Source organism: Micromys minutus (genome assembly GCF_963924665.1).
Source record: "Micromys minutus genome assembly, chromosome: 12".
Taxonomy (NCBI): Eukaryota; Metazoa; Chordata; class Mammalia; order Rodentia; family Muridae; genus Micromys; species Micromys minutus.
The window spans coordinates 29606698-29621355 of record NC_137981.1 but is presented as its reverse complement, the minus strand read 5'-3'; the positions used below and the strand labels follow the sequence as shown (position 1 = coordinate 29621355).

Below are 14658 nucleotides of genomic sequence, written 5' to 3'. Positions count from 1 at the left end.
CTTTGAAGCCTTCATCTGAACAGGGACAGATTCTCTGATGCACATCCATGTTATCAAAGGCCTCTCTCTCTTTCCCTCTCTCTCTCTCTCTCTCTCTCTCTCTCTCTCTCTCTCTCTCTCTCTCTCTCTCTTACAGGTTTCCAGCAAAGAGCACAGTGTATATTCTGACCCTGAGATTTCAGTGAGGTCTGAGGCCTGGACAGTGGATTACATCCCATAATACCAAGAAATGATTGCCACATGTTCTTACATTTGGGTGACAGTGGAGCCCTTTGCTAGTTTTTCATTCACAAAAAGAAAGGGTGAAGGGAAAAATGTACAGAAGTCCCCAGAGGACAGAAGCAAGAGGTTGGTATTCTTGGTGTCTGCTTTGTATGTTTCTAGAGAGATTTCAGTGCTTCGTTTGTGTTCACGGCACCGCATGTGACAAGGAGAGTAGATGTGGCTCACCAGAATTTTATTCTACAGCTGTAGTAGGAACCCAGCACAGTCTGGGAAGGTACCACAAGCTTCAAACAGCACAAAAGAGCATCCCATAGCATCTCACCAAATACCCCAATCAAGCATTTTCCCCTCCTGAGGCATATATGATCTCGGTGAGCAACCAGGCTGCCCCTCCCTTCTGCCAGCTGACCTATGCTTCATTGAGAACAGATTTCAGAATAATACTGACTGTAAATATCAGTGGTAGACACACCAGATTTCACAAATGGCTCTGCTTTCCAACCTTTATTACTCCCTTGCAAATTCACCCTTTCCTACCATACTCTGCCCTTTCTCTTGCAGTTTTTCTCAGAAAGCTGTGCCAGCTTCCCATTCCTTCCTGATGTTGGCAATTGTTCCTGCCATTCCTCCACACCAACCCTGGAGATCCCTACACCTGTCTACATTTCTACCTGCCTGCATGTTTTATGCTGTCTAGTGGTGATGCCTAGTCCATGCCCTTGGTATTTTCTGCTGGACTGTCCAGTCTTTAAATTTCTCCTAACATTCAATGGCTCCAGAGTCTGAACCACACCAGCTACAGTCTTCAAAGATGGGACAAGAAAAAAAAATCAAGATAAGCCTATAGGGGTCTGTTTGCTCCATGGTCTCTACCTTTGCCCGCTCACCATGAATAACTGTACTACTCTACCAAATGCCCTTTTCCTATAGTCATTCCCTCTGGGGTCGGGGACTCTCTTCTCCCTATAAGCTCCTCAGGCCTGATGTACATTGTGGGTTTCTCTTAACCTTCACTGTTCATTTATAAACATGCCTTTTGCTAAGCTTTTATCAGTTTCCCCATTTTAGTGGAGCCATGAGAAAGAGACACAGACAAAAGCTTTAGAAATGCCATTTTGGGCACGTTAAGATCGGTGTTTCCCAAAGACAGGTGATCAATGGAATAGAATCAAAACCCACAAATAAACCCAGATACCCATGGACAGTTGATTATTGGTAAGGACACCAAAACCATATAATTGAAAGAAAAAAGCATCTAACAAATGGTGCTGGTCTAACTGGATGAATGTATGTAAAAGAATGCAAATAGATTCATATTTATCACTCTGCACAAAACTCAAGTCCATGTCAACCAACAAAAAAAACATGCATAGGGTAAAACAAGGCCGCCCAGCAAGCAAGTACCAGACAGGCAGCTCAGTCTTCATGGCTGCCTGTTTGGCCTCAGTGGGAGAAGATGTGCCTAATCTGGAAGATATTTGATGTCAAGGGTGGGGAGGTAAACAAGGGGGATTTCCCACCCTCTCAGAGGAGAAGGGGGACAGTGGAGAGGGACTTGGTGAAAGGAGAGAAGCATTTGAGGTGTAAACTACAAAATCAATAAGTTAAATAAAAATATTTGTATTTCTCTTTATTTTTTCCATATAACTGAAAACACCGCAAAATAGACACCACTTCCTGGCTGTGAAAACGCACCACTGAAGGAGGTTTGTTTCAGCAAAGAGCAGACCTAGAACCTATGGCCAGCTCCTTCTGGTTCATTTTGTTGTTTTGTTTTTGAAGTGAAGTAAAGACATAAAAACTCAGTTCAGATAAAGTGTCTTCAAGAGGACCTAACAGATTTTCCTGTTCACTTGCTGTCTTTTGCTAGATTTGCTAATATTTTCTTTCAGCTTGCCATAATTATAAGTTTTACTACAATACATTTCTTAGGTAGACATTCTAATCCTAAGTATATGAATGACTTAATGCTTAAGCATGAGAATCTTGTCTTTAAAAACTATGAATTCAAAGTTAAATCTATCACAGCCTTGCTTCCAGTCATTCGTATTTCAAAATGCAATCTGAAAAATTGGATTTTGGATATCCACCATTTTATCATTTCACCACAGAGAACCTTAGCAACTTAGTGTCAGCTTACTGATGTAACTCTTCTCCCACATGAGGAAAATTCACTGAAATCCAGTCTAGGGGTGTAAGCCTGATCTACTGCCATTGATGGAGCCCAGTTGAGACCTGCTACCCTCAACCAACATGAAAGAGACACAGCCATACCAACTTTGCACTACACTCTCAGAGCATTTCTCCTCAGTCACCAAAACACAGCAAGAGTTTAACTCAAACGTGGTTACCTGCAAGTCAGCATCAAATTCATGTTTCAGGTGTGCCTCCTCTGCAGCCTCCACAAGACGCTGGAAAATAGAAGGTAATAATCAGAATCAGGACCGTGACCTAGACTCCACCACCCAGTATGGGAAGACTAGGGTGATTTCCACCAGAAAAGGACAGGTCACCTCCTTGTTACATATATCTTCTTCCATGAGATGGAAGGACACCCTATCAAAGTCAAATTTTAGTTTCTGCCTTCATTGTCCAATCGTGTCTCCTAAACTAAAGATTTATTGTTGATCCATGAATAATTCAGACCCTGGCACTTGATTCTCAGTGAGAATCCAAAACTCACTTAGAAAGGGCATACTTGGGTATCAAAGGTCCTAATCAAGATTTATTGAGTTGTTTTGAATGCAATTCTCATAGATTTAGGAAAGAATTCTTACTTTGTTTTCCTTAATCATCAAATGCTAATTTTTTCTGCTTCAGTTCTGGTACATACCATTGGCAGGAGATAGTTATTTTCATTTTATTCTATGCCAGCGCTGTTATAATAATATAATCTCAATAAGGCAATGCTATGACTAGATTAGTACTCAAACCCCGCAGAACTACAACTCTTACCCTTTCTGTTAAACTAGACTCAGCAAGTTAACCATCACTTTTTATTTTGAGGAAAGTGCCTGGAACTCAGGGTCTTGTGCAGAGTAGTCAAGTGTAGTACCACAGACACACATCTATCGACCCTGCTTTTAAGAGATAAGGTTTTACTTTGTAGCTATGTCGGGCCTAGAACTTAGTCATCTGGCCTCTTCATTCCAAGTGCTGTAATTATAAACCTGTGCCACCAAATATGGCCCATATTCACATTCTTATGAAAACTATTAAATGGTATCTCTTTTTACATAAAGAACTTTAGCCAACTATCTAAATTACTTTACCTTGAGAATGCAAACAGTAAATTATTCTCTATGAAATTACGGGCTAGAGAACATTACAGAAAACTCCCATTCACTGAACTAATATGTCACTGATACATCATGAAAAGAAATCTAAAACCTAATCATTTCTATTTTTTCCCATGGTTACCTTTGCTGTCTCTGCTATTGGGTTTGACCTTGTTGTAGCTTGGTTTTTGTCACCATGATGAACACCATGACCACCATGAGACTGGAAGTTTATTTCATTTTACAGCTTCCAGTACATGAAGGGAGATCAGGGCAGGAACTTAGGGCATGGACCTGGAAGCAGAAACTGAAGCAGATTCTACAGGGTTTATGACTTGCTTAGCATGACTTGCTCAACTTGCTTTCTTAAACCATCCTGGACCACTTGCCCAGAGGCAGCTCTGCCCATAGCAGACAGGGACTTCCCACATCAATCACTGATTGAGAAATATATCTTAAACTTGCCCATAGGCAATCTGATGTAGGCAATCCCTCCATTAAGATTTCCCCTTCCCAGAAAACTTCTGCTTGTGTCAAGTTAGAAAATAATCGAATCAACACAGACATGATTAAAAAAAAAAAACAATTTGATAGTCTACGTTTGAAAAATTCTATTTGGGTTGATCTCTTAGTTGTCAGGAATCAAAAGACATAAATCCCTTGATTAATTGAAGAGGCCGAGTGTACAAGTTAATTTGAGGCAATGGTAGAGACAACCAAGCCTTTGTTTTTTTCCCCCATAGGTCATGAAGAGAGAGACCAGCTGTTCCCAGAAAAGAATCCAGGAAGACCATCACTTGTGTTTTCTAGTCTCCCTCTAGTATGTCACCAGAGGCTTTGCTCTAAGCAATCCAAAAACTGACCCTGGAGAACATAGAAGAACCAGAGGCAGAACACTTGATCTCCACCCTATCCCTGAAGCTACACTACTATCACTGGGACACACTGGGGAAGAACCTGCCTCGCCATGTAGTGATAGCTATTAAAGTGTGATGCTCACCCTAACAGAATTATTTCTCCTGGAATCATGCTAGAATTGAAAAATTCCAGGTCGTGCTCAGGACCCTCCATGCAGGAGCTCTGAGGGGACCAGCAATGTTGAACAAAACCTTGCGTCAGATGTCATTGCTGTTGCTGCAAGTCCAGGCACTACAGGCTGAGGAGAGTGCTCATTTCATGGTCTGCCTGGTGACCTTGGGTGTTACTCACAAAATCTTCAAAATTTCTCAGGCCTCACTCATCTTTCCAGGTACATGTGCACTTTTACTTTAAGTCATGCAAATCTTTACAGAGGAGAGACATAAGATGGGAGGAGTGAGAACAAAAAATGAAGAAAGGATAAGGAGAAACTGGGTACATTGCCCTAAGGTTTAGTTGGATCACAGTCTTCCCAGTCAGTGTAGCTTGTCATCCCCCAGGATCACAGGGTAAAATCTATAAATGTGTCTTCAGGAATTGTGACAGATGAGTGACAAGATGTAATCAAAGAAAGCTGGTTCTGTGCACTTTGTTCTTTTAATCTTTTCATCAGGTTTAGAATCAGTAAGCCCACATTGTAAAATCAGTTCCACATGGAAATTTATGGATAAATATTATGCAAGACTGAACACTTACATTACTGAAACTACTCATACATTGTGAGCACTCATGTACTTAAATCTTTAAGAAAAAAATTAATGGTGCCTAAGCACATTGAGAACTCTATGTGATGAAATATCTAAATGACCAAAAATAAAATAAAATAAAATAAAATAAAATTTCACAGTAACTGTGATGGGTATATTGAAAAGATTAAAGAATTGGAACAGAATAAAATAATAAAGTACTTTAAGCCTGACAAGAAAACAAGATAGAAATGTATAAATTGAAAGAATATATCAAGAGTGTTTGATATATGACATTTGAACTTCTTAAGAGTAAATGTATCATCTAACATACTAATTCCTATGTGACATAATATGACTGTATTTCAAGTTTAACATACGTTGTTCATGTATGCTTCCATGTGTGTATATAATACATATGTTATACATAGCTTATAGAGTTTCTATATAGTATAACATTAAATGCATTCCAGCAATAAACACCAAAATGCAGGAAATGGAACACAGGGGGTAACAACTGAAAATAACTGGGTTTTTCTGCATTACTGCAGAGAAGAGCCAGAGAAAATCTCATGTGCTGAAAACAGAGAGGGCATGAGAATCTAATTCTGGCCAAAGTTTTTACGATAATTTTCAAGATAAATTGTTACATGCCTTTAAAAAATGTAATTTCTAGAGACATTGTTTTACCATTGTCTCTGGAGAATTTTAGAAAACACTACCCATGAGAAGTGGGTCAATGGGCAGCTGCCTATCACAGTTGCCTCATGGGAAGCTGGCAAGTGTTTTGGGACGAAGGCCAGAATAGAGGGATGCTCTTGAGCCCACTGTCAGAGGCAGGGCTGTTCCAATCTGCCTGCTGGGGATAGAGAAGACAGGCATACATTTTCTGGGAGAATGCAGGAGAACCAGACCCAAAGACCATGCTCTGCTGCTGTTCTCAAGAATCATTAGAAAGAGCAGGTTGAAAACTACAAAAAAAAAAAAAAAAAGAAAGAAAGAAAAAAAGAAAAAGAAAAAGAAAAGAAAAGAAAAGAAAAAAGAAAAGAAAAACTACAGGCCTTGGAAGAAGAACAATAGCTTGTGACCCTCCCTATATGGAATAGTATTTACAAAGGGCATCATGTACCATAAAGTTACCTTATAATTGAATCTGAAGGAAAGAAGTTCTTACTGAGAAGAAAATAAAATAAAGTAACATTCACCTAACGAAGTCAAGACCATTTGACTGTAAGTTCTGGTGTGTGGTCATGGAAAGCAATAGCTAGAGTATCTTTTTCCTGAGCAAATATTCTTATCACTTAAGCCAAATGAGATTGGCTTTAAAAAGTAACTTTGATTATCACTTGCAGGCAAGAAAAAAATCTATTAAATTTGCTAATATTCTTATGTAAGGATCGGCCACGAAGCCTGGGGAGATCAGCTTCTCTGTTATATCTGTTAGAAAGGCAGTGTACTTTTAATAATAATAAGTTAATTTTCTCTTATGTGAGCTTCCCTTTTGAATCTGAAAATGGGATTATAGAATTGAATGTGGTTTTTAATTAAAACTGAATACTGGAAATTTTAAAAAAGGCTTTGAAGACTCCAGCCTGAGCTTTGAGGTAAAGAAAAACAGAAGCCTTGGTCACAACTTTGCCTTTCCCTTCCTTAAGGGCTCTTCGCTCTATAAAAATTCGCAACAATATAGTGGAATGTGCAGGCTGGTCCCAGACAAAGCACCTACAGGATAACAGGTAGTAATTCCTGAGGCAATCCACACTGCACTACTTTTTTATAGTTCTATATAACTCTTCCATTTTAGTGAAACAAATACAAACAAGGGCCAACTTTATAAGTGAAAAATACTAGAATCCATGGGCCATGGACAATATTTATAGCAGCAATGGAGGCAGAGCTGTTGAGGAGACAATGGGGACATTAAAGCATTTTTAAAGCATTTCATTGACCATCACATCTCATTTCTGGTGACAAGGACTACATGTATACAATACCACAATCTCTCATCTCCTCCCCAAATGCTTAAATCAAGGTCGGAGGTAAAGAAATCACAGAGGCCACACTTTCCATGAAGGCAAGACCAGACAATTCACCAGAAAAATTGGATACAAAGAAAAAATTGAGTTTGTTGATGTTGTTCTATTTTTTTTTTCATTTGTCCTTGGTTATTTTAGCTTAACAAAGGGAGAAAAGAAAGCATGAGAGAAGAGGAAAAGGTAATAGAACCTTGACTCTAACCCCAGAAGGAACTCACTATGGTCTCCCACTGATTGAATCAGCAGGAACAAATTGTGTATAAGTGAAAAGAATAAATGCTCATAAAAATCCCCAGAGCTTGGAAGAGACAATTACAGATGAAAACCCATAAAGCAAAAGAGTCATATAAAAAACATATGGAACAGCAAAGAACTATTTTTATTCCCCCTGCTAAACTAAAAGCCCTGTGCTATAAAAGCTGCTATACTGTGACACTTGTGTTTAATAAAGATTTCAAAACAGTTCATATATTTTGTAGGTTTTGTTTAACATTTTGCAATGATACATTTAATACTTATATGAAGGTTGTAATGCCATTTAAGAAATAATCTTCCTCAAATAAGGCTGGAATTTAACTACAATGACTGTAAAGAAGAACCTATAATAATTAGCACAGTTTGGGGCTACAGTGATGACTGGTACAGAGGCAGCCAAAAAGTGCCCACTAACATTGGGCCAGCTTGTTTCTACTATCATATCAATATAAACTAAATGTACAGGGTGGGGAGAATGGAATCATGGAGGCAGAATTACAGTCACCACTGTATCCAGAATGGCATGGATCGTTTTTTTTTTGTTTGTTTGTTTGTTTGTTTGTTTTCTTCTTTTCTTCTCCTAGACTCTGTGGTTGATGGAGCTATCAAGGAGAAGCTAAAAACTAGCAAGTGATCTTCCTGAGTTGGTTCCATTATGGACTGCACAATCAATGACAGATTTGCTTCTGTAGGCAAGGCCCAGGAGAATTTCATTGTAGGAAAGATTCCTGCTATTAATATGCTTTTTATCACACACACACGCACACACACACACACACACAATCAATCACTAGGTATTAACCTATCCTTTTGAGAAGATTTCTGCAAAACAACAAATATGTATCATCTTGTAGTGATGTTATATAGACAAATAGATGATTTCTTAGTTCTTAACAATGATCCTCTAAGAATTCCTAAAATTATAATAGTAATCATTAAACTTTTTTGTGGTAGGGCTGCTATTAAGTCCTCTCTTATGATCAAAACTTCAGTGAGAACTCTGCCAGTCACTTTCATTGTCATGAGTTAATTGCTTCTGAGATAGCATGCAGGCATTTTGCAACTTAGAGCACATCTCAAGGGGTTGTAAAAACATTAACCAAAGGTTATAAAAAGGAAACTAATGATTTACTACAGGTGCAAGGACAGAAGATAAAATATTGACTAGGTTATTCTACACAAAATTTCACTAATAACTTAGTCACAGAAGTTATGTTTTGTTAACTCTCCATAAACCTATTGAGCTTGTGACAGATAGTGAATGTTTAGGCAGATAATTAACCCTAATGTATACATATGTAAATATTCTCTGTTGTAAACTCTTCATTTGATTTATGATTTGAGTTTATGTATAAACTTGTGATGAACTTTTTACCATGTGATTGAGTATTCTAAAAGATATATAAGTGCTAAGACAAAGAGTAGAGAAACACTTATCCCCCTTTTTCTTAGCCCAGATCCCCTTTTCTTAGAGAACTTTTGTAGGAAGCTTTTTAGAACTTAGAAATAAAGACTATAATCATGTTTCAATCCCTGTTACTTCCTGTGACTTCAATTAGCAGGATGGACTTTAGAGCTATGCAGTTCCTGCTGATATATAACAAAGGTGACATTACTTAAGCCCCTTCTGCTTTACTGTGAGGTACTAAATGCCAAAGACTGAAGTTTCTGGTCTCTGGATAACTCAGCTATTCCAGTCAGCTACAGCAGCAAAGTGACTTAGACTAAAGATAGATAAATATTTTATTATTAAACAGCAACTTCAAATACCTCACAAGACCAAGTCTTGCTCCTATCAGATTACCTTTAAGAAAGAACTAAGAAAGAACAGCTGAGGATATCCCTGGGCATGTGGTTACTGTTTTGGGGTTTGATGGAAAAAGAATAGTAGCTTTTGTACTTAAGTGTATGCTCAGAACTAACATTACCAGCAAAGTACTATATTGGAGGGTTTGGAACATGTCATGGGAATGGCTTATAGACCTAGGACCATGGAAACTCAGGTTTCTCACAGTCATGTACTTCAAACCCAATATATCCCAAAAGTAAAATTACATATCTCTAACCTTCTTAGGGGCTGTTAATATATCAGAAGTTGTTTCCAGGTACCCAAATAAAATGAGATTGATTTGGTCCTGGGATGCATGAAACACTTGTATCTTATACCACGAGTCATGATTCATTCAAGAAACATTACAAAGGCTGGGGGGATGGCTTCATGGGTAAGAGCATTTGTTCTGCAAGCCTGGGATAGCTGTGCATACATGTAATCCCAGGATTAGGAAGCAGAGACAGGCAGATGCTATGAGTATACTGGCTAGTTCAATGAAATTCAGGCAACTCAAGGAAATCAGGCAAATATTGATCAAAGAAACAAACTTAATGGTCCTTCCCTAGCCTCTGAATGAGTACAAACTGATGTCAGCACGCGAACATTCATGTGCATGTACCACACATAAACATCACATATGACACATGATGTGCCACATACATGCATGAACACACAAACACAAAAACAGACCAGTACATTGAAAAGTACTAAGTAAGACATTCAAATTCACATTTTTATTCCTATTAGTGATGAAATCATTTCCCCTCGGTTCTTGAGAGGCACTTCCCAGTTCTCCGAAACTGAGTAGGTTAATTGAAGCTGCTTTCATAATAAGTGTAATTAGAATTATCTCCATAGTGGGATCTGGGGCCAGCTACCAGCACAATAGGAAATACTATGAGGTGATTCACAGAAGGGGCACAAGGGAAAATGGCTATTTACAGATAAAGGGGTAAGAATGCTACCAGGAAGGCAAAGACATATCCCCAAAACAGCAAGATTCAAACTGTACTATTGAGAAATGGAAGCATCCAGAAGAAAGGTAGCAATGCCTCAGAAAATGGGAGGTTGGGAGTAAGACAGTATTTTGAAAAGATATATTAGCCAAAAACCAACATAAAGATCATATGATTGGCTAAACAACCAAATGGCCTTACTCCAGTATGAAGGGATGAATCTAGAAAGATTGACAAAAGCAAGAATAAGAAGCAAGGCAGGTAGGTGTCACTGCTTCCAAACATCATGCTGTGGCTGCAGTTGAAATCATATCTGAGAGTCTAATAATATTCCATAATCTTTATTGATACAAATGTTTTTACTTTTCAATTCCAATGGAAGTGGCAAGGATAATTTACCAACTATCAAGAAGATCGCTCTTTGGAGAAAAACAGCTTTTAAAAAGGCTTCATTATTTCTTTTTGTTCCTGTAGAAGAAATAAGCTTTGTTGCACATGAATGCACATTTTCTATAAAATGACCTTCTGCCTGGAAGCTGCAGAGCTTGTGTCTGCTTTGCAAACAGCAAACATTTCAAAGTGGATTATAAAAGCACCACTATAAGGTTTCTAGAGGAAGCAGGTACCCAAACAATGGGCCAGACACATCCCTCCAGTGCGTGCTGTGTGGGCAATGATCCTCCCTTCCATCACACATCCCTTTCCTGTCTCCTTCACACTGTGGAAGGCTGTGTGTGCCGGCTTTTACAAGACACAATAAGCCCAGAGTTTCTATCAGGAGACACAATCACAATCAATAGCAAATTATCTTTGTTTCCACAGGAGATACCTGTTATCAACTTGAGGCTGATTAAATTAATAACCTGTTATCAACATGACCAATTTCCAGACTAAAACCATTTCATTCAGCACGTCAGGCTACATTTGCTTAAGTGTGACATCTGCTAAGCTGTGGAAGATGGGGGCAGCCAAACTGTGCTCAAAGGGTTCCCTAAGAACCAAGGGGACTTGGGGGAGGGAGGAAGATAAGACAATATTAATCCCAAGCCCAAAATACTCTTTCTAAAAGAATCAGTGTTTTAAAGAATGGCTTTCTGCTTCTATGAGCACCTGGGAATGTCTTAGGGTTGACTATCAACAAAGCCACTTAGAAAACTAGAAAAGTCTACTTTTAGAGCCTTTGGTTGAAATGACTGGGAGAGAGAGAGAGAGAGAGAGAGAGAGAGAGAGAGAGAGAGAGAGAGAGAGAGAGAGAGAGAGAGAGAGAGAGAGAATGGCATGGGATATGTGAACATGTATATGAGAGCAAATGTACTTGTACACATATGAGCAGAGGCCAGAAGAGAATGCTGAATGCCATCTTAGTCATTGGAGGTGGAGTCTATCACTGAACCTGGGGCTTGGATAGTGGCCAGTAAATCCCAACGATCCTCCTCCCTCCAACCCTTGAAGATCTGAGTTTAGTGGTGCATGTGCTGTCATCCTTCATATAAGAACTGTTTGTACCTTCCCACGTGGGTAGGCAAGGATGGGTGAAGGCAGGAGCTGAAAACGAACATTTGTTTTCCACAGCAAGAAGAAAATGTCTTTTCCCATGACTCTGACAACAGTGAATATAATCCAACTTCACTCTTCATTACATTCCTCTCTGTGCTTCCTTGGGGATAGAGACTAGAACCTCCAACACCAAAGTTTCTAACTAACAAACTCAATGGGAACATCTGTCCCAGGCCAGGTGAGTTGTGGTCATGGTAACAAGGTACAGGTACACTTTAAAAACAAGTATTTCTTAAGAACCTCTCAGATAACCAGAACCTCCTCCACCACTGAGTAGGACCCCAAGACTCAGATTTTGGACTCTTCTGCCCTCTTTTTAGATCCCAAGGGTGAGGATCTAAATCATGAGTTGCTTGGCACTGGATGAGTCTATGTGGCATTGCATTTCTGCAACCTTCTCTGGTTAGCTGGAGCAAGACCATCTTCACTCTGCAGCATAATGCTTGAACATAATAGGAATGTGCACACAGAGCACTCTTAGAAGGGTTCCACACAGGCACAAGATGCTATGAAGATGGGGTTCAGAAGAGACAAGACTTCCCAGGATAAAACAGCTTGCCTGGAACAAGGAACCTTCACAGTGTCTGCACCTCCCACGGTTGGCTCTCACACAGACAGAACCTGGAGGAGGGCCTCCAGTTCACAGTTACATGGAGGTTATGTGAAAGTTAATTCTACTGCCAGGGAAAGGACTCTGCACCTCATGTTCAAAAAGCCCAGGGCTGCGCACCTGCCCCTTCTGTGTTGTGTTTAAGAGCTCTCCAATTCCCCTTTCAGCTTCGCTGGTAGAATCTGTGATCGGTGAGGCTGAAAATGGAATAGATTGAAAGCTTTGACTGATGTCCTCCCAATGACAGGGACACGGGGATTAAGCTGTTAGACAAAGCAAGCTCCTTTGACAGTTGTACATATGAGATTCTGTATAGGCCATCAAGTGTGACAGGCGGCCCCTAGCCAACAAATCCACTATACTTAGGAAGTCAACATGTCCTTTCACCCAGAACAAGATCCATGATTACTTGGACTTCAACTTCTAAAAGTGAATTTAATTAAATCTGAAATTGGTGGGGGTGGGGAGGAGGTGGAAGAGCTGTTGAAATGACCCCCTCTGCTTTCTCCTTCCACCCTTATCCAAATGTTTACATGAGCAATTTCAGTTTGTGGAGGGGAACATGTATTGACCTTAAGAGCTGGCTCTGGGGTCACAAAATGTAAATTTAAATCTTGGCTCCAGCAGTGTCACGACAGTATTCTGGGCCAAAGTTCCTGGCATACAGTAAAGGAACACTAATGTTAGCTCTTGATGCTGCTGCTTTCACTGCAATGAAAATGACAATGACAATGACAATGATGATGGCAATAGACTTGGTGATGGCATGCATGTTGTCACAGTCATAATGACAACACAAGGGGACACATGTCCAGTATGAGGTGAATAGGAGAGCTGCACAGCATACTAAGAATTGGCCAACACTGAGCTTTATAACTCCTGACCTATGTATAAACTCTCCTAAGAGCTCTGGTAAACAGCACCAAGTAAATGTCACAGCTGTCCCCTGAAAACACCTAGGCCATCGCAAGTTCACACACAGGGGAAACCAAGTGCTAAGAGGTTATGAGGGGTTACAATTCTGGGGAAACCTACAGCAGTAAACAGGGAACTCTGTGTAACATGGCTTCTAGTGCGGAATGTTTCTTTAAAGGTGTGATTGATGTTGAGCCAGAGAGAAAAAACCAGACAAGAAGAAGTCAGATGCAGGAGGTAAGGAGGTAGCAGACAAGGATCCCTGTCTGATGGCTGGAGTGTAAGGTGGGAGTCAGAAGTCAACGGGAGAAGCAAGGGAAGAGAAGGGGTCTGCACCAAGACAGCATGAGAATTCCAAGGAGCAAGGATAGTGGGTGAGGCTGAAGGGACATGTGGCTGGTGTTGGTTACTTTTCTCATCGTGGTGACAAAATGTATTGTAAGTAAGTGAGAAGGGTCTGCTTTGGCTCTCAGTTAGGATATAGTTCACCACAGCTTAGGAGGCAGTAGAAGCATCCACAGTCAGGAAACAGAGAAAGATTGCTGTTGGTACTCACCTGGCTTGCTCTTCCCTCCATTTTTATTCAGTCATGGAGGTCACCACATGACCTCATGTCATCCACATTCACCCTAGGTTTTTCCTCCTTAACTAAGCATCTTTAGAAATGTTCTCACAGGCACACCTTTAGGGTATGCCTTCCAGGGGACTCTAAATCCAGCCAGGTGGATTACCACAGCTCTGCGCAGTTGGAGGATTCATTGCCCCTAAACCCAGAAGTTCAAAACTTTTATTGCTCTTTAAAACCCATGTAAGGCCCATTTCATGTGGTCCATTTTGTGACCTGGTCATGTCCCCTGGCTTTGAGTACTGCCCAAGAACCAACCACACCTCTCTCTGGCCAGTGGGGTTCCTGGTTAGGTTTCTGTCAGACTTGATACTGAAAATAAGAAAAACCCATTTTTTTCCTGGTAAAGGTCTGTTAACTATGACAGCAACTTCAGTAAGCTGATATCTTCCCCATATCACCCATCCAGGTGTACTTCTGCAGAGGGCTGAGACCACAGAGTGGGGCTCACTGGGCCTCTAGTATCCAGCACTTGCCTCAGTTCCAACAATTACCTAGGAGATCTTCATTCTTAGTATAAATCTTTTGCCTGCTAACATATAGAAAAGGCTTGGTTTTTGAACATGTGAGTGTCGGGGACCAGAGGAAACATAAGAACCAGTTTAGAAGAATGTGTAGGGCAGGAAGGCGGAAAGCCACTGAAGCCAAAGGATAGCAATTGAGTGGTGAAATCCACACTTGTGATGGTCTATTGCCAGTCAACTTGATAGGAGTGAGGACCACCAGGGAAACAAAGCTCTGCGTGTGTCTATTAGGGAGTTGTTAT

At 40.2% G+C, this 14658-nt stretch overlaps 1 protein-coding gene across 1 annotated transcript in view; it reads right to left on the bottom strand.

Annotated features, from left to right (window-relative positions):
• Nucleotides 1–14658, bottom strand: part of CACNA2D3 (calcium voltage-gated channel auxiliary subunit alpha2delta 3) — a gene marked incomplete at both ends in the record, with an annotated part of 779660 nt that overhangs the window by 519121 nt on the left and 245881 nt on the right. The window contains one exon of the mRNA XM_080926621.1: nt 2577–2636. Coding sequence (XP_080782747.1) covers nt 2577–2636 — 60 coding nt within the window. The remainder of the gene's footprint in view (nt 1–2576; nt 2637–14658) is intronic.